This window comes from Mus caroli, chromosome 16 (assembly GCF_900094665.2).
Source record: "Mus caroli chromosome 16, CAROLI_EIJ_v1.1, whole genome shotgun sequence".
In the NCBI taxonomy this organism is placed as follows: Eukaryota; Metazoa; Chordata; class Mammalia; order Rodentia; family Muridae; genus Mus; species Mus caroli.
This window is the reverse complement of record NC_034585.1, coordinates 70,372,464-70,393,464: the sequence shown is the minus strand read 5'-3', so window position 1 is coordinate 70,393,464 and position 21,001 is coordinate 70,372,464. Positions and strand designations below refer to the sequence as shown.

The 21,001-nt window shown below is 36.3% G+C and overlaps 1 protein-coding gene across 12 annotated transcripts in view; it reads left to right on the top strand.

The window, feature by feature from the left end:
• Robo2 (roundabout guidance receptor 2) overlaps window positions 1-21,001 on the top strand; it is a 1,509,792-nt gene that overhangs the window by 330,437 nt on the left and 1,158,354 nt on the right. For 5 of the 12 annotated variants that reach the window (XM_029470222.1, XM_029470223.1, XM_029470226.1 and 2 more), the window contains exon 1: window positions 9,430-10,855. The exons of 2 other annotated variants lie outside the window; for them this stretch is intronic. In XM_029470222.1, the coding sequence (XP_029326082.1) occupies window positions 10,726-10,855 (130 nt within the window). In that variant the 5' untranslated portion in view covers window positions 9,430-10,725. Of the gene's footprint in view, window positions 1-9,428; window positions 10,856-21,001 lie in introns of those variants that run through there. 5 more of the 12 variants (XM_029470228.1, XM_029470227.1, XM_029470229.1 and 2 more) reach the window with 3 other exon arrangements.

The window sequence follows — 21,001 nt, the reverse complement described above, 5'->3', positions numbered from 1 at the left end:
TCCTCTGTTGAGGGGCATCTGGGTTCTTTCCAGCTTTTGGCTATTATAAATAAGGCTGCTATGAACATAGTGGAGCATGTATCCTTCTTCCAGTTGGAACATCTTCTGGATATATGCCCAGGAGAGGTATTTTTTTTATGGTTTTGGCCTTGGGAAAAAAATATATATAACTGGTAACAAAAGTGATACATGGCTAAAATTTTAAATCAGTTTAAAAGACAACAGTTGGCATCTCAGTTTTCTTTTTAAAGTTCTTGTCATTCTTTTTGTTGAAATAGTTTTTGTCTGTGGATGAAGAAGACATCCATGTTACTGGCTAGTTGGTATGGAGGTAATTCTTGGTGAAAACAAAACAAAACAAAATAAAACAGAAAGATACAAGATCTCTCATTTAAATTTTTATTTTCATGTCAATGTTTACTTGTAAGACAATCAAATTTACTTTTATTATTTCTTTTATAAAATACAATTTAACTACTTATGGAGTATATTAGATTATGTATATAATGATGCATACTTATATTTGTGCATATTAACTATACATGTATACATCCATGTGCAGCTATATACAGTATAGAATTTTAACCATCCCAACTATAATTTCTGATTGAATATAGAAATAAGTCATAGAAAACAGTTATAGACTTTGTAAAGGTATCTGACTTAAGATTTCACATATACTACTTTTGTTTAAAACGTATACACTAGAAAAATTCTATGTCTTTGCTTTTTACAAAAAATGAACAAAAAAACAACAAAACAAGGAAAAAACAGCTATCTGTGCAACAACTCTATCTTCAATGCTGGCAATACAGAGAGATATTTTCTTATAAGAGTTTCCATTTAACTAGAAATAGAACCTACATGATTGTATCCCCAGGGCTTTAAGAACACTCAGGAGACAACCCCAAGGAGATTTCAACTGCAGGCATTAATACATAGTCTGCAAACTTCCCCATGGGACTCTACAAAACCATAATTTAATGTTTGTACTATGTAGCTAAAAAGACTTAAGTTTTTTTCTTTTACTCTTTCTACTAAGTTCATGAGATAGTAGCATACTTTTGTTATAATACTAAAAAAAAAAAAACAGTAGTTATTTAATAAACACCCGGTTGATATCTCCTTAAATAGCAAATGTTTTATGTAATTGATGTGCTGTAGGCAACAGACCATGTCAAAATTGTAGTACCTTCCTGTCCTATAAACAAATATTACATAAGCTTGAGAAAATATCTGTGATAGAGAAAATTATATTTTGTATATTTTCAGGCATGATTCTTTAGAAACTCACTTGAACATTTCTCCAGGTTTCATATCCTGGCTTTTAAAGTGTATCAAGCAATCATTTTCAACCCAGGATAGCCATACGTTATTATAGGCCTGAAATATGTCCTTTTTCCACACATCTCCCAATATATTAAATGCCATTCATTTAAAAAAAAAACTCAACATGAATCGTCTTATTTGAGCAATGTGTTTATAAAGATAAGGAACTGGGCACTATTCGGCAAAGCAAGAATGCTTGAGCCTTTTCCTCCCAACAGAGCTGGAGATCTCTAGACTTTGAGTACATTTAGCATCTGTAGACCAGGAGCACATTCCAAGCCACATGAAGAAAGTATTCTATAATGCATATGCCTTGCTTTTCCATACAACTTATTAAATCAAAGCTACATAGTAGTGTTTAAGTGTTTTCCCTCGCGATTACCACTTACACTCTCCCTATTTCAACCACTCTTTAAAATTAAGAAATTTATAGTACAAAATGCAAAACTGCCTTTCTCAACTGTTCTATAATGTCTTTTTAAGTTTGTCTTTTAAGTATTATATTTGTGTCATCTCCATCCCGCCTTCTCCACTTCAACTCCTCCTGCGGACTCCTGTCCATCCTTTCATGATCATGACATCTTCTCTTACATTTGTTTTATTTAGCACACATGTGATTTTATTTAGTTTATTGTATTTAACACAGTAGGTGATTATATATAATATATGCATATATCAATAATATATATACTTATATGTATATATTACATAGACATATATGTATACATATACACACATATATGTGTATATATACATACACAGACACACACACAAATACACACACACACACACACACACACACACACACACACGAGCTCCTGTGTCATTTAGTGTTAGTCTTACATGTTCTTAGGGACAACCACTTGTTATCACATGACTGCAGGGCTGACTGATCAATAAAGAAGACAGATTCACTCCCCACAGCCAAAATCTTGTTCCCTGTAAGAGCATATTATGAGATGAAATTACAGATAACAAGATGTCTCAAATAATCCATATGAACTTTCATTATATTTTTTCTAATGGAAAGGGAATAATAAAAGAAGTGCAATGTAGATCTACCCATTCAATATTTTTAGGTATTGGTGTTGTTCTTCTTCAGGTTTTGATTTAGGTAAACAAAGGAGTATCCCATGGGTGAGATCATCTTTAAAACAAAGAGCACCATGCAAGAAGAAAACACTCAGAATAGAATAAATAGTCCTCCCTGAGATGTGCTCTTCATTAGTTCTCAAGTGTCATGTGGGTGTCCCCGAAATCATACACATATGATTTCACTAAACAAACTGTATAGTGTGTGTGTGTGTGTTTGAGTGTGTGTATATGTGTATGTGTGCATATGTGTGTGTATGTGTGCATATGTGTGAGTGTGTGTATATGAGTGTATGTGTGAGTGCATGTGTGTGTATGTGTGAGTGTGTGTGTTTGTGTGTGTATGTAGTGTGTGTGTGTGTGTGTGTGTGTAAAACAATAAGAACTAAAGAAAAAGAGGGCGTGTTTTCAAGAGAGGACAAGTTGGATACATAAGAGTGATTAGAATGAGGAAAGGAAAATGGAAATGATATATTACCTTTCAGTTAAAAATCAAACAAACAAGAAACTTACTATTACAATGTAACAGTAAGAGCTCTGTTTAGAGGTACAGAGCTATTAGTACAGCTGCTCTCAGCCTGTTGTTTGCATCCCGTAGATACAATCTAGGAGGATCAGAAGTAGTTATCTGCCTCAGTACAGGGGAACGTCAGGGCCAAGAAGTGGGAGTGGGTGGGTGGGGGAGCGTGTCGGGGACTTTTGGGATAGCATTGGAAATAAATACCTAATTAAAAAGAAGAAGTAGTGTGTCATCCAGCAACACTCAGATACTGCAGTGCCTACCTCATCAGACAGATTCAAAGGTACTCACTCTAGAAATTCACTGACAATTGAAAAAGATATAATTTTTCAGAAAAATTTCTGTTACAGCATAAAGAAATGGTTCTTTTTCTGTTGCATTGGTTCAAGATTTCAACTAACCTGAATAAATTCCTCCCCTGAACTCATTGTGAAATATGCATTTATTAACTACCTGTGAAATACTCCTGCTTGACCTTGAAAATAAAATGATCACATTTCAACTGTTATTGTAACTTCTTATTGAGCCTCCAAATTATTTGTAGTTGTAGGAGACAAAAACCGACAAGAAGTAATCAAAGAGTTCTTATTTTTGTTTAAAGACAATACGGCAAAGATAGGAAGAATTAAAATTTATCATTGTGATTGTGAGAACCAGGGAGATGGTTCACAAGCTCTTAGGAACTCATGTTGCTGAAGGCTCAAGTTTTACTTCCAACACCCATATCAGACATCACACACCAATTTAATTCTAGAACAGGCCATCTAATTCTATCTTCTACACACTACATCTGCTCCCACCCCCAGAACTCACATGTGAACCCACCGATGGACCTCTGAAAATAAAAATAAATTTTAATATGACATCAAAATATGAAAATCTCCATTGTGGCTCACAGAGGGAGTTTAAATACTGAAGAGTCAGAGAGTAATAGCCAAGCAATTAGTGGTCACTATGTATGTGTGTTTGTAAATATTAATGAATTAATCTGTGGTCATTCAAGAGTTATCAAGATATTTCTTTACCTATTTACCACTCTCTGATTAAATCTCATCTAAAATTTATTTTAGTGGCTTGCCAACGGAGTGTTTTTATTTATTTGTTTGTTTATTGTAATCAATTAATTAATTAATTTTTTACATACCATATTATATTCCTCCCAACCCACACTCAGACAGTTCCACATCCCATATCTCCTCCCCACCCCCTGTTTTCATGTGGATTTCCCCACCTACTACACCACCTGACTTTTTTTTCCTTTTTTTAAAAAAATTACGTATTTTCTTCATTTACATTTCCAATGCTATCCCAAAAGTCCCCCATGCCCTTCCCCCCTACTATCCTCCCCCTTCCACTCCCATTTCTTGGCCCTAGTGTTCCCCTGTACTTAGGCATATAAAGTTGTCAAGACCAATGGGCCTCTCTTCCCACTGATGGCAAACTAGGCCATCTTCTAATACATATGCAGCTAGAGACATGAGCTCCGGTGGGGGGTACTGGTTAGTTCATATTGTTGTTTCACCTATAGGGTTGCAGATCCCTTTAGCTCCTTGACTACTTTCTAGAGCTCCTCCGTTGGGGTCCCTGTGTTCCATCCAATAGCTGACTGTGAGCATCCACTTTTAAACTCCCTGGAGCCTCCAGTTTCTTGAGAGCTAGGTGCATCATTTCTGAATGAACACAGATGCAGAAGTCCTCTATTGTATGTGTGTTGGGGGCCTCATATCAGCTGGTGTATGCTGCCTGTTTGGTGGTCCAGTGTTTGAGAGATCTCGGTGTCCAGATTAATTGAGACTGTTGGTCCTCCTACAGGATTGCCTCTCTTCTCGTCTTCTTTCATCCTTCCCTAATTCAACAACAGGGGTCAGCTGCTTCTGTCCATTAGTTGGGTGCAAATATCTGCATCTGATTCTTTCCGTTGCTTGTTGGGTTTTCTGGAGTATGGTCACACTAGGTCCTTTTTTGTGAGTGCTCCATAGCCTCAGTAATAGTGTCAGGCCTTGGGACCTCCCCTTGAGCTGGTACCCACTTTGGGCCTGTTGGTGGACCTTCTTTTCCTCAGGCTCCTCTCTATTTCTATCCCTGTAATTCTTTTAGACAGGAATAATTATGGGTCAGAGTTATGACTGTGGGATGCCCCCCCTCCCTAATTTGATGCCCTGTCTTTCTACTGGAAGTGTGTTCTATAAGTTCCCTCTCCTACTATCAGGCATTTCATCTAAGGTCCATCCCTTTGAGTCCTAAGAGTGTCTCACCTGCCAGGTCTCTGGTGCATTCTGGAGCATTCCCCCCAACTTCCTATCTCCTAGGATTGCCTGTTTCCATTCTTTCTGCAGGCTCTCAGGGCATTAACAATGAGGTCATCTATGGTTGGTAGAAATTAATCATTGTCAATGAAATAAAAGGGAAACAACTGGAGAATGACACAGCTGTGTGTGCTTGGTAATGTTTTCTGGTCTTTTGAGTCCTGGAGGGACATGGAGATTTTTCTCGTTGGAGATGCATGCTGATATATACAGGCATCACTGGGCCCTTTTTAGCTCTCTGGCTCAGCAAATCCACCAATTTTGTTGGCTGATGTAAGGTGTTCAGGGGATGAGAGAGTCTCCTGTGTAAATCATAGTAGGGAAAGCAGGAGGCTTTATTTGAAACAGCAGAATATAAGTTCATTACTTTCCATCGCTGTTGTTGGGATGCACAGTGGTAGTAAGTGGTGTGTGCTCATCTAGGGAGATTTAGTGACATGAACATTTGGTCTAACTGTGCTTAAATTGAATGATGGTAGTATAATCACCATTTTGTGATCAGATAAGCAACTGATACTATAGATTTTTGTCACACTCAATACTCTTAGCATCTTCCACCAGGTATCTCTGCTGTGAGTACAGTTTTGTGCTTTATATGGCATCTAGTAATGTCACTGAATTCTACCCACTGAGTGCTTTGGGAGCATCCCCCACCCACCAGTGCATTTTCTGCTGTGATAAAGTGAGTCTCCACACTTTCATTGATTGAAGGTAACAACATCATCTACTTTTAAACTATTGCATAATCTTGTAGATAAACTCATAATGCCTTCAGTAAAGAATAGTTCCATCTTCACCACAGCTAACAAGGGGAACATATCACTGTAATAAACAAGATATACATATAAATTCAAATGACCTTAGCAACTCTAGTAATGTTTTCTGTTATAAACTTATCAGCCAAGGCTTAATTTTCCAACATTTTTTCAATTATCAATGGCACAATTGCATAAGTTTTGTTATATTGTTATTACTTCGTATCAGTCATTAAAGAGATTATACCCTTATTAAGAAAATTATTAGTTGAGAAAATGATGAAAGACACGATCTTATTGTGCATAAATAGTAACAGTAAAGCATAATTGAATAGTAGTATTATAGTAAAATTTAATATAATTTTTAGTTTTCTCCTTTTCATTTAGTTGTCCCAAAGCTGGAGGACTTGCCAGGAGGATTGACAGAATCAAGTTTATGTCATGATTGGGCCAAATGGCTAAACACTGGAGCAAAGTTCAATTTATTTCTCTTTAGCTCTACTCCAGTTGCTGAGGGATCCACATGGATACTGAACTGCATGTTTGCTACATATGAGCAGAGGAGACATGATGCGCCAGGGTGTGGAGATAACCAGAGGGACAACACAAACTCAGAGGAGAGGAGGAGGGGAATGGAAGAGGAACTCTGTGATGGGTGGACCAAGAGAGGAGGCAGCATTTGAGATATAAATAAACAAATTATAAAGATTTTAAATAAATTTTAGAGATTTATCTCTCTTTTTCTGCTAATCTTTTGCTGTATTCTAACTCTTTATCTTGCTACTGGTCAAACCTAAGTCCTCATATATGTTTGACACTGCTATAGAACTGAGTGACATACCCAGCCTACCACTCATTTCTTATAACTACAAGTACCTCAATGACAAGGACTTTTTCTTGTATATTCACTCTTGAAAAATAAAATCAAGAAGAAGTTTTGTTTCAGTTGTTCTATCTCACAGGTTGCCTGAATATTTGTATGAAGGTATTAAATGTTTGATGGGAAATGCTGACAAGAATACTTAATGTTTGTTTCAAAATAGTCTTTTTGTGTATTGTTCAGTGTCAGTTCAGTTTACAAATACATATTTCCTGGAATATTGCTACACATTTATTATTGGTTTTCCTGCTTCCAAGTTTATTCTCCACCAAATAATATTTGTTGCTGTTGAAACTCATTTAGGGTCATGGAATTTCCCTCACTACCTTTTACCTATAGCTCATCACTGAGCCTACCATGTGAGAACTTCGGTAGCTGGTGAATTTGAAGCTACCGTTTGGCCATCATTGCTTGGTATTCTGTTAGTTACCCATATGTTCACTATTCCTGGCACCCTGAAGTCCTGGTAGATCTTAGAAGGAGGAAAGCTTGCGTCCTCATCATCCTTCCACCTGGATTGGCTTCTTTTTTATCTGGCCTAACTTCTCCTCAAACTAAGAACTAATGACAATTCATAGTCAAAAACTGACCTTCTCTGCCCAATGCATCATTTAATACAAGTCTTCCTCTGGCCTTTTAATGCACATAGATTATTCTTTTATATCTCTTCTTTGTAGTCTTCTTAACTTACTGGATGACCAACACTACGTTTATTGTGTTGTATCACAGCATTTTTCAATTTCCTCATTATAGGAACACGTAGTGAGGTGATTTACTCTGGTTTTGGTTTTAGTTGTTGTTGGTGGTGGTGGTTTGTTTGTTTGTGGGATTATCTCTAATATTTTTCCCATTTGTGGGTCTCCATGCTACCATAACCTATAGGAGTCATCAATTCACCGTTGCCTGTACACACTGCTTGGCACTCTCTTTCTCACATACATCCACACACAATGGTTCCTAGCTGTTTTTCTTGACTCTTCTTGCAGGAAATGGAAAAGTGATGCAAATTATTGAAATCTGAATCCATAATACCTAGTTCATCTGAATCCTGGCTTTACCACTTATGCCACAATGCGCAAAGCAGCATCCGTAAAGATGAATAGTATCAGACTCACTTTACATAGTTTTTATGCATATACAAGAGCAATATGTGACATATAGAGAGTATGATATCACTATTGTACTTGCTCATCTTGTAGAGAGTGAATTTCCTGACATAAGAGCTATCTCAGAAAGATTGGATGCAGACAATTTCAGCAGAGGGCCTACCACCTGATTAACAAATGCTCAGAACTGCACTAAGTTCAAACCACAGCTATATAACATTAGATAAGGAATCTAAGCTTTCTTTGTAACAATGTACAAAATACTATATGGGGGTAATAATTGTTCAACTTCATTGACTTATAAATGAGTTAACACATATTACATATTTAGCTCTCATGGTATGCTGATGTACCACAAATATGAACTTAGTTGAGAAGTCTGCTTCTTACAAATGTGTCTCTGTATTATATATTTGATATTTTTGTTATTGTCTCTACCCTCATTCATTCTATTGGGTACAGATATTCAAGGGTGGAGGCTCTCTAATCTCTTTTCTAGCATGAAGAAGAAGTCTTGGGCACATTCTCAAACTTCAGCAGAAAAGTCTAAAAGGAAATGACCTTCTTGCCATGAACACCACTGGTTGAGTTCTAATTCTGTTTCAATTTATCCACCAGAGAGATCTAGGTTCTGGTGCTTACCACGGGTCACTGAATGGGAAGCAAACCTTTAAAATCTAAACGTGTCATTTCCTAAGAATCCACCTGACCAAATGTATCAGCCATTAAGGAAGGAGTGGTTTTCTTCTTAACCCTGCTCAGTCCAGGTCCTTCAGAAATGTTCAACAGTCTCTGCCAACAAGATTTGATCCAATGCTAGCCTAGCTCCCTGCCATTTTTATGTTCTACCTAAGGAGAAACAAATCATTAAGAAGAAATAAACAGATATGAGAGTGAACTCTTCTACTAAGAGGAATTAAGCTGGTAAATAGTATATGAGCATAGTGTTAGAGTCTTTATCAGAATGTAGTAGTGAGTTCTACCAATATATGTTTGAATGCAGTTAATGACAGCAAATGATACATGCTAAGCAAGAAGTGGAGAAATTTGAGAAAAAAGAAAATTCAGAGTGAAATATGAGCTGACCTTTTAGAATATGCTCAGACATAAATTTTAAATTACTCCTTGCAAACTGGGCATGATATGATCTGTTTTCAAATATCTTGGAAGTTCTGAAATTGGTAGTGAAATGTAGAGGTTTATTCTACTTCTAAATTAATTCTTTGAGTATCCTATTAAAATCATTGTCCTGTTCATAGTAAAATTTTATTTTCTATTATCTGTATGTTTAAATCTAAAACTAGGTTCAAATTATATAGGTTATTTAAAATGAGACAACTCATTCTTTTCAAAGTACTTTTTCCAAGCACACGATGTGAAAAGACCAATTTATTATACTTGAAAAAAAATTGGTGGTTTACCATAATATTGAAAGCCATTGCTTTAAAACATAAATACATAATTTATGTGTTGTGGCTCACTGATTAAGGGAATAATTGGCCATATGGACAATAATAAAATATAGACAGATTTGAAATGTTCTGGTCCATGCTCATTCAAGTTCAGGTTTTAGAAATAAAGTTCGAATTATCTGAAACTAGAATTCTAGGTTTCTTTGCTCACCTCCTTGTCATCCATAGGTGGAGTTGTGAGGTTGGATTTTAAGATAAACACACCTCCAGACCACCAGCATTTTCGTAAATAGACTTGCAAAAGGCCAAGAGATTTCTAGAGTGTTTGCATCTCCATGGCGATGTGCATAAACAAATACAAAAAAACGAGTCCCTGGATGTGTGATTAACAGAGCCTGGGCAGCCCCTCTCTGATATTTCAAAAGTTTCCTTGTGACATTCATGAGGGTTCTTCAAGGGGAGGGGAGGATAGGAGAGTGCCTAAAGGACTTTGGTGCAGGAAAAAGGCACTGAGAACTTGCCCTCTTTCTTTAATATTGTGAAGAAAAAAATGAGGTACTTATTTTATACCTAATAAATATTTCGGATCCATTTACGCATAATTAGTGCAGTTACCTCGCTTTTGTAAACTCACAAGGTGAAGGAATGGGAAGGGAAACTGCATTCTAGGTGCTGAGCCTGTCGCTAGCACATCGCTGGAAAACCCCTCTGTCCTCACAACAGATTAACTACCCTCTGTGCATACTATATTTTTGTTCAGCTTTTCCTATTCTGAGTCTGGACTGAAGCAGTCGTTATCTGCTGGCGGTGCCTGGGTGATTTTCAAGCCGAGCACTACCCACCCAAGTAGCTGTGATACCAGCTTTCACTGAAGCCTTATTACTCTTAAAAGAGCAATTTGGTTGGCTGCACGGCTATTAGGATCACACAGGCAGCCTGAAAGCTGTCAGTACAACTGCTTCTCATCTTTTTTTTTCACACGGTCCTGACATCTCTTCTCTTTTTCTGCTGGACACACATTCCTGTTTTTATCATTTTCAATCAAGTGCACGCAGGACGCTGAGGAATATTCCCACTGAAAGCAAAGTGGAGAGCAGGAATGATTTTACAGCTCTTAAAGTGGAAACAGTGCTGACTGCGGGCTGAGGGGAAGGAGCTGGAGCCGTGAGAAATGTAGCTTGGCTCAGGGCTACATCAGGGAGCTGCTCCTTCAGCTGCTAAAGATGGCAAAACACCACCTACCTCTGGCTTCTCAATGATCAATGCTACCTTCAGAACCGGGAGGGAAGAGGATGTGAGAAATTTTATAAAATTCACTTGTGGAAATGTTATCATCCGAGAAAGTGGACAAAATTACTAGACTCGAACTTCTCTTCGTTTTGATGTTATTCTTCTCTGGACCAACTCTAGGCAAGCTGACCAGGACCCCCTGGAAGGGCAAACCTTGGAAGGGGGGTAAGTAATAAAAGTTTCCTGTAAAAGATCTGAATGGAGCAAGGGGAGCCAAAGGCAACTTAAGAACAGCTAAGGGGAAGGGAGCTGTCTGTTTGAAATCAGGATTTTATTTCAGGAAAAGCGATCTGTGTGGTAGGTGGCTGAGAGGAAGAGTTTGTCTCTCTCACTGATATAAATACGTGTTTGCAATTTGGGGGATGCTGGGCTTGCTGTGCATTGTAGTGATTGTTTCCAGCAGGGAGACTCTGGAGCCAGATGCATGCTGTTTAAGTGCAAAGAGATGTTTGCTCTCCTTAGGAAGCTGTATTTAAAAAAAAATGAAATAGATTTTGAATATTCTTGATTCTCGGCTGATTTCGTGTAATGATCAGATTGTTGTTTGGAGAAACAGTGCTAAATCTGGGGCTGAGTCTATCCCAGTTGATGTGTTAATAAAGATAAATCATGTTAACTTTAGTAATAGAGGTATCTGCTGAATGAGGTGGGGAAAAGGCTTGCAGTACTTTGGAGCTTGGTAATGCATTTTCTTTGGCTGTTGAAAAATTTGAGCTGTGGCTTTCTGAGACTTCCAGCCTGCCAATTTTCAAAGTTCAGTCGGTTCTGCTTCACCCAATGACATTTGTTTATATAAACACAAGTTAGCAAGGTATGTGTTCCGTGGATGCAGCAAACTAAAAATGATTCTGCAGAAATATCCCGGGAGAGTGTGTTCATTGTAGGGAAAATTGTGATGGAAGATTCCTGAAACTATTGCTGTGCATATCTTACCTCTAGAAATGTTTCCTAAACCTGTGTCCTCCACCCTCCACACACACATATACACCTTTGCTTTGATGTCATGTGATGATTGCAGGTTCAAGAGAACAGGGACATTGACCTGATAATTTGATAATTTATCACCATATCATAGCAGGATTTTCAAAATACCCAAGCCCCCTTCAGTTTGATCTTTGCCTTTATCCTTTTGTTGTTTTCCAGACATTACAAATCTGCCTGTATACCTTCCATGGAGAAGTTCCAGCAGGCACTTAGACTGCTGGTGCACATCCACCCAAGGAATGCTGGGCCAAATCATCTTGGGCCTTGTAAATTATATCACCACATTACTGTATTGCTTGGTGTTATCAATGGATTTTTCACTTGCTCGCTGCCAGCTTGTTATTTATGTTAGCCCGCATGGCAGCTTTAGGTGGCTTGGGATCAAAAGATGTATGGTGGTATTGACTCCAGGAGATGTCAGGGGAGTTAACTTATATTTCTTATGTACAGTTTTCAATGACAGTCAGTAGTTATAGCATGTCAAAGTTTAATTTCCTGTGTTAAACTTCAGCACTGGATGCAGACCTCTGGAAACCCGGCGAGCATGCTAAAGAGCTGCAAGTAGTTAGAAGAGTGTTAACCTAGTCAAAATGCTTGTGCGCGTTCCCAGGCGTTTATCCATTCCACACAGCTTCAGCTACAGATGCCTGAGATCTCATTTGTAAATCAGGTCTGGAATGTTCCATCTTTGAACATGTCACTACGTTTTTCTTTTTTTCTTTTTTTTTTCTCATTTTCTTTTTCTGATGTTCTGTAACTAGCTCAGCTAGAAATATGCTAGCGAGGCTGTATGGTGATGATGTGACTCAGTCAAGTTCAGGAATAGGCAATCATAGCAACGTATTCTATTCCTTGTTAAAGGCAAGTTGCTAGAAAACTTTCAATGTGTCGACTGTGCTTTGAAATAATTTCCTTTTCAATGCTTCTGTTTATCAGTGTATATGTAATGCATAAATTGGTTGCAGAGATTCGGGGCTTCAGCAAATGCAAGCTTGCCTTGATATGCATATGTACATGTTGTAAATATTTATTTATTCATGAGCTTGGCTATTGATGGTGGTGTGTTATCTTTCAGTGGGTTGTAAAATCCTTACATTTTTCCCCTTGGCATATTATGAAGTCTTTAAAAGCATATTTTGAAGAGGTGGTTTTTTTTTTTAATATTGTTTCACTTTCAAGGAAGTAGGGGTCTTTAACTTTTAACATATCTGGCACAGGTATTATATGTATGGTACAGACAGGAATGGAATAAATCTTTTTAAACATCTTTTTTGTAATGGAGGTTCTTTGGTTCTTTGGTTTGCTTTCTGTCACCCCATCTTAGCACACCTTTATAAACAAAACCTTGAAAACTGGTATACTATTCCTAAAAGTCCTGAACAAAATACTACTAGACAAATAAGAGTTTTCCTCAGGAGTGATGGCCCGCCCACCCCCTTTCTTTACCCTCCCATCACCCCTGTGTTTATCTTAATCTGACTGAGCAGCTGTCAAACTCCATATGGCAACCTGCCCACGCTGACAATTTCCATTTTTGTTGTATTAATAGGAACGATGGTTCTGAAGGAAGAGGTTATTGGTGCAGAGAGGACTGGTACCATCACAGACCAGTGTGTAGTTGTGGCCTGCAGAGGATAGTGCAGTGCAGACAGAACACACCATTCATAACAGACTGGATATCTGAGAACTGACTTGCACAACACTGCGATGGGAAATTGCTGAATTTTTTTTTTCAGTTTTCAGCTTATCAATGAGTGTGACTTTCAAATGTAGGTTAGTAGGCCAGTAGGGTTTCCCCGAGGCATATGCTTTTCTATTTAATCACATTATATGGATTCCTTAAGGGAATGGAGAGTGTCCCATCTGATTAGTTCAGAGCGTAACAGAACTGATCATAAGAGTTTGTATTCACTATATACTCATTGGAAATCCTAACAACATAGCTGACATCATGTTCATTAAAATTAAAGAACCCAATTATTTTACATTCAATTATCCTCACTGAGAAGAAACACTAGAAGATAGACATAGCTCTGCAGAGACCCTTCAACTACACACTTCCAATACATACAACAAAGTGCATCAAATATGCACAGATAGGAAACTCTGTATTTACCTTAGTGACAACTAAACATAAAGCTAAGTTTAATTTGTGTCTGTCACTAAAGTGAAGATTGTTTGATATAAAACACAGTCATTTTAAATGTAGAAATTAAGACCCTTGATATTAAACATGAGAGTCAAACTTCTAGCATTGGGTGCTGAATGAAGAACGAGGAATCAGAAAAGTTACTGATGGATCTCAGTGGGGCGGGGCTACCCCTGGCTCTGCTTATGTACCCTCTCATAAAAACACTTGCCTTGATCCTTCGTAAACCTCCTGGAAACATCTGTTGGTTTCCTACAACCTCCCAGTGAAGATTCGGGCGCAAACACTGGGAGATAGAATATGAGTTATCAAAAGTTGATGATTCAGAAGATTCTCTTTCAGCCCTGCCCCACAGCATACCACACCACACACACACAGCACCTTGCTTCCTTTTATAATATTACAGCAACCGGCTGTCCATGTCTATCTTTGCTAAACAAAGGAGACTTCCCAGGCAGTTATCTTGTCCCTTTGTAAATGACTAGAATGTGTTATGAGCACACACAATGCCATTGAGTTATTTTAGTTCCTAGTGCATTGAAGCATGGACACAGGATATTCAGAAAGCACCATTATCGGCATGGTCCCATCTAATATACTGTCAATTAAAACAGAATTCATTGCAATTTATTGAAGTGTTTTGGACCTTAAAATGTATAATAATTTTTTTTGTAAACTACTTTAAAACTATTTCATATCAGCAAACACGTTTTCTGTCACTACAAAAGTCTTATACCAATATAGGAACTAATAAAACATTTATTTTATGAAGTAACTCATAGAGCATAGTATATCATGCGAATTTTAGGATTGAGAAAATATATATTCTCTAGTAGAAATTACATGTTTTGAACTTAAGTTATGACTTGATTATTATTAAGAACACTGATCAAAGAATATATTTCCTAGTAAAATTTGAACGATTGGGGGCTCAAGCAATGATTCAGTGATGAAGAACACTTGTTGTTCTTGCAGAGAACTTGGGTTTGATTCTCAAAATCCACATGATAGCTCACAATGGTATGCAACTCCAGTTTTAAAGAATCTAACAACCTCTTCTGACCTCTGCAGGCACCAGGTGTATACATACATGTACATACACCAGATATGCACACAGTGATTATGTATATATATTATATAGATATACACATTATACATAGTATAATATATAATATATAATGTAAGTCAGGAGTGACATGTTGAAAACTATTTTTAGATTTGTTTTTATTTTATGTGTATGAATGGTTTACACACACATACACACACACACACACACACACATATAAAAGTTTTTAAATAGTTTCAACATGACACTGGCGATTTGCGTTTGAATTACCTGAAGACTTTCTTATTGGGCTTCTGCGGCTTCACTAGTACTAGGCTCCAGACCAAACTTGTGAAGTTCATCCTGAAGTCAACTGAAGCTTATATGAATCAAATGTGATTACTTAAGAAAGCAATCTCTTAGTTGCTAAAAAATTTTTACTATAATTAAGAAGCCAAGTTCCTTGAAGAGAGAGGTATTTGTGAGAAGGGGGGGGGGCATAAAATACTAGAAAGACCTGTATATTTCCAAATACCAAAGCATCTTTAGTGCTTGAGTTGTCCTGACATTTGGAAGTTGTTTTTCAGTCAATGTTTGCTGAGTCCTTAAGACCACTTTCATCCAGGAGCACTGCTTAAGGAGACCAAATATCCAAAGTCCTTATCTGGAACCTGACAGGTGGTGTTCAGTTTTGCCAAAGGAAATGGTGTTTCTTTGAAGGACACGTTGGTTTGGAAAATGGCTGGTGCACTAACTTGCTTTAGCCGTGATAATGAGAAGCTATTACATTGTGAGATATTTAGACCCTAGGAACTCATATTTCATTTTCTTGAATATATTCAACTAGATTAAATGTTTCTATTAATATATCTCCAGCCGAGTAATTAATATATTAAAATCCAAAAAAGGATAGAGTTGGACAATTTCAAGAAGGAAAGTAGAAATACTCAAATCATATTTTTCATCAGTGTCTCTTTCATAGAACATCAAATACCTCAATTTAGAATAAAAATTTCAGTGCCACCATTGAATTGGTCCTTCAAATTGCTCATCTTCTTGATGATGCATGTTGCTGAGCACATTACCTTAGATGATGCTTTGCCATTTCATATTAAATGTATACTGGTTTTAAAAGATAGAAACGGTTACAGTTTGTGATTTGATAGGTCTCAATGTCTCTTTACTGGATTACTATTATAATTCCCATTGAAGGAAAAATGGCCTGAGAAATAGTTTATATTGCTAAATTAGAGTGTGGGGGGGTTGCCAACTATTTTCTTTCTGTGGAAGTCATGGTTGTTAGGTATCAGTTCAATATGAAATTAGAATGAGTAATACTTTTAAAGGATGAGATTACGTGACTGGCCATGGACGCATGGATTACTGTAATGTACTTTCAGTTATTTTTGAATTATCAGGCCTACTGGCATTTACATATAATAGGCTCAACAAAATGAAGCCTACTATACATTTCAGAGTTCATTTTTTAATGGAGGGTTTGGGGGTTGAAGTGAGTGGTATAGTGTTCATTTCATTATTATGTAGTCCAGCAGGAAAATGTGATCATTAAGCTATGACGTTTAGCTGGATGATTCTAGCTTGAGTTCAAGCACTGTACAAACTACCCAATTAATAATCCAGTGTTCTTACATGGAGAAAATAATTTTCTGGTTTTTTTCATAGCAATTATTTTCAAAAATACAATGATTTTATTTTCTAGTGAGGGTAAAAATATAAATTCATGAAATGTCCCAATTTATGAAGAGTTCACAGCAAAAAAGGAAAAGATATATCCTATATAAGCTCAGTGCAGTTCCTTTTTTTTTTTTAAATCAATGTCAAAAGCTCTGTCATGAAAGAAGACACCAGCCTGAAATAAAGACCAATACTGTGTTCTGGAGACAGGGACACAGTGCTAAATCCCTAATGTAATAGTTACCAGCTAATAAAAGTCATAAATGAAGTGTCTTCCAGAATTCACACAAGCAAGAGGACTTTTCCTGGCCAGGCAGTGCAGCCTGTGTTGATTTAATAGAGTGTTTTGCCCATGTTTTCGGAGGTCATGAACTGTATAGAGATGCGTGTGGGGATGTTAAGGATAAGAGTCATCAAATGTTATGAGTTAAACTTGATGTTTTATTGGATGGAGATGCTTAAATGACCATTTCTTTCTGTTTATGGTCTGTCAGTCATCGTGAAGGTAACTTGTACATCCAAAGTTGAAAAATGCACCTAAGGGTATACCTTCAACCATGAGCTGCACCCCATGGACGTGTGTGGTCTAGTAGAATACTTAATCCTAGGAATCCACTCATTCAAAAAGTACTTATCAAGTACTCCCAAGATAAAAATCTAAGTGACCAGAGAATATAACCATATATGTAGCATTTTAAAAAAGGTCTTGTACCTGTGTGACAAATTTAATCTCTAATACCATGTTTCCTAAAAACTTCCCATTGAAAACAGTTTAGTTACCTTGGGATGGCTGTGTTGTACAAATTATCTCAAGTGCACTGATACTTCAAAATAATTTACACAAATTTTTAAAGATTTTTTTAATAATTCTATAAGACATTGGCATGCATGTCAGTACACATACATATAGTTTTTAGATCAGTAATGAATGCTTCTATAAACATCTAGTATATAATTAATCCATATTTATACTGTGGCACTGAACTATTTACATGTGCAAATTAGTTTCAATTACTAGTTACAAAATATATGTAGAAGGGATTTTATAGTGTTAAGAACATATAATAAAGGCTCAGATATAGCTATCCTAAAAAAAAAAAACCCAAGAATTCTTTGAATCATATTTAAATTATTGGATAGTATTTGAGATTTACAGTTTTAATTTTCAATGCCTATGGGTATATATTCATATATATCAGTATAATTTCATGAATCTGTTTGAAGACTCTTATGTAAATTGGTTGGTCTAAGAGTTAAATATGTTATGAGTGGCAGCAGACTCTTTTTCAAAGGAAAATTATAACTAATAATTTTAAGATGATGAGTTAAAGCTATTAGAAGTCACTGTTACTTGTAACTTGCATGGTCTTTCCCTTACTGCATGGGACCAGCGATAATCACCAATTCAGGTGGTGTAGCAGGAGGATGCATTTTTTATATGCTCTTTTTTTTTTTTGCTTAAATTTGTGTCATTTTTTTTAATCTGTGCAGTCTTGTATTCTGTTTCCTAATAATACGTCATAGTTAAACTAACATTACAACATGGTCAGTCATGCTTGCCAAACTAACTTGTTCTTGTTGTCAAAGATAAGAAGTATTGCCTCTCTACCTATATTTCAACCATTTGTTATCAGTGAAATCTGAGATCAGCTTCTTCAACTTGTGTGATTCTCAAAATTTTCATAGAACTGCATGTGGGCAAAATAATGTATATGTAAAATACTTTTTTCCATAAAATTGTTTGCTGTAAGTACACAAAACAAACACATGCATCTAGAAAACTAAAACCGGAGGCTCAGGGTGTTTATGCCCAGGTCACTGGACATAAACTGAATATGGTGCCACATATCACTGGGAAAGGGAGAGAGGGAGATTAGAAACCCCAAATCATTCCCAGTAATGAATACAGAGTTTGAGGCTAGCCTGGGTTAAATGAGTGAAACTCTGCCACAAAATGTGGGAAAATGTAATAGTTATTTGTTCAATTTACTGAACATTCTTGTTTGTGCTAATGCTTCATATGAGTAATAGAATTTACTCCTATGCCTATATACTAGGATTGCATTTTAATTGCTTTATAGCTTGAATAGTCTAAATTGAAATTTTATTCTCCTTCATTTGAATTCATCAATATATATTTTAGGCTCACCAAATGTGTTAAAAATTTTGCTGCTTTTTCTTGTGTTTTTTTTTAAGTCCAATTTTCAATGAATAAATAAAAAAACATTATATTTGAAAATGCAGCTGTGATCTATTGCTCCAATAAACCAAAGAATTATATCATACATTGTTTAAAATAAAGACAACTACCTACATAAGTAGAATACTGTTTGGAGAGAATTGACCAGATAAGAAAAACACAACAACTGAGTTTTTAAAAAATTCAAAGAGAGGCTTAGGCATCTTAGAGATTATAATTTCCATGTAATATATATAAAATTGGAGCATGCACGAGGGCAGAACTGGAATTGAATGAGCCAGGTCCAATCCCAGATGGCAAGGAAAGCTTTCATGCTGTTCCATGTGGAAACTGATTTTTAGATTTCCACGTGGTACGTTACGAGTTCAAATTAATTTTAAACTTTTATTTTTTTTCATATGTATCTCTATGACTCCTAGTATAAGCTTCCTTGTCTGTTCTGTTGCCAATGATTCTAAAATAGGCACCAAACAGCTTCTTTTTTTTCTCCCTCTGAGTTAAATACACAGAGAACAGCACTCAACTGTGCATTTTGAATCCTGCTCAATAAAAGTTTTAAGAGATAAGAAGCATTTTTTTTTCTATTTCTGGGTCACTATCTGTCCGAATAATACATAAACATGGAGAAATAGTGGAAATTTTGTGTTCAAAAACGATCACCTCATATCTTCAACATTCAGCTATTATCACAGAGGAGAACCTCACAGCACAATAAATGTTCAATTTCTTTGTGACATGTTTTCCCCCCCCAACCTGAATTCTACCTAAAAGAATAATATGGAAGCTGAGACTTAGGTACTCATGGAAATATTTTGAGGTGTCAACAGCAAGTCATTAAAGTGTTTGTGTATGCATGTGTGTGTGTTCAATTCTCTAGCTTCACAAATGAAATGGATGTATCAATAATGCCTTGTCTTTAATACATGTGACTTTTTCAGTCAATGTCAGCTAATGATGTTAGTTAAATGAACAACAGAACTCACCATGTCTATCTTCTCACAGCAGCAGACTTTATTGAATAACAGAAAATTCACAATATTTAGCAACTCAAATGACAGCAATTTGTCATATGAACCCACTTACATGGCTGAAGTAAATGCGTATTCTTTTATTCTTTCTTAATTATTGAAATTAATACTCATAACACAATTCAGTAAGTACATCTGTGTATCTTGGCACATTCATGTGGATTACAGAATTGTACAGGTGAAAGAGACTATAGCAAATTTCAGAGGTAGGCTGAGAGATAGTTTATATTGATGACATAAGAAACCAGGCCAGATGTCTGAGAGCAAAGAACTGAGAGTGAGGCCATTCCAGCTGTGAGCTGAAAGGTTGTTGAAGAAGTGTCCAAGGCCTAAAAGTGGTGGGTCCAAGTCCATGTTCAGGTGGGTGACCACAGAGATGTAAGTAAGCCTTGTCAGTGATTGGATAAAATTCCAGGGACCCTCATGCAGTTCTCTGTTTATTGATGCTGACACCCACTAGGTATCATCTGATAGGTTGCTATGAGACCAAACTATTGCAATGTTAGGTGACTATTGCTTTATGGGACCCAAGGATATATATATCTTTTCCTTGGGATATAGATATATATCTTTTCCTTGGGATAGTGTGTCTAATAGTTCATGGGCCTTGTTTCCCTGAGATAAATAGAATATACTCATGTGATCCTATAATCTCAAGTTACCTTGATAAAATTTGTAGAGTACCTTATTAATAGAAAATTTTACTTTAAAATGCATTGACACACTTAGTAAATTAGGTTGACTTTCAAATGTCATAGTTACTGGGTCTGTGGCAGTATTTACTAGCAGGAAATTACACAGGGATTTTTTTGTCCCCTCTAACTAACTTGCAAGTGTTTTCATCTTCTAACATATCTGATAGTGTGTTTGTTATGAGTTAATAATTCAAGATTGAAGCTTTATGTAATTTACATACTATATATTCAAAATATCTCCAAAGATCCAATGTCTATAGACATTTTCAGGATTTTTTACAAAAACAGTAATCTTTGAATGGATAAAACAAAATTTGTTTAACATTCTCAATTAAGATCCATCTACCATTGATGGATATTGTGGGACACACCTTTCTTTTTTTTTTTTTTTTTTTTTTTTTCATCTGAAAATTTTTTTATATATTTACTGGGGAAAAGATGGTACCGGTACTGTATACTCTTACTGAAAATAGTTTTGTTTTGTTTTTAAAAATTGCTAATAGTGTGACCAGCAT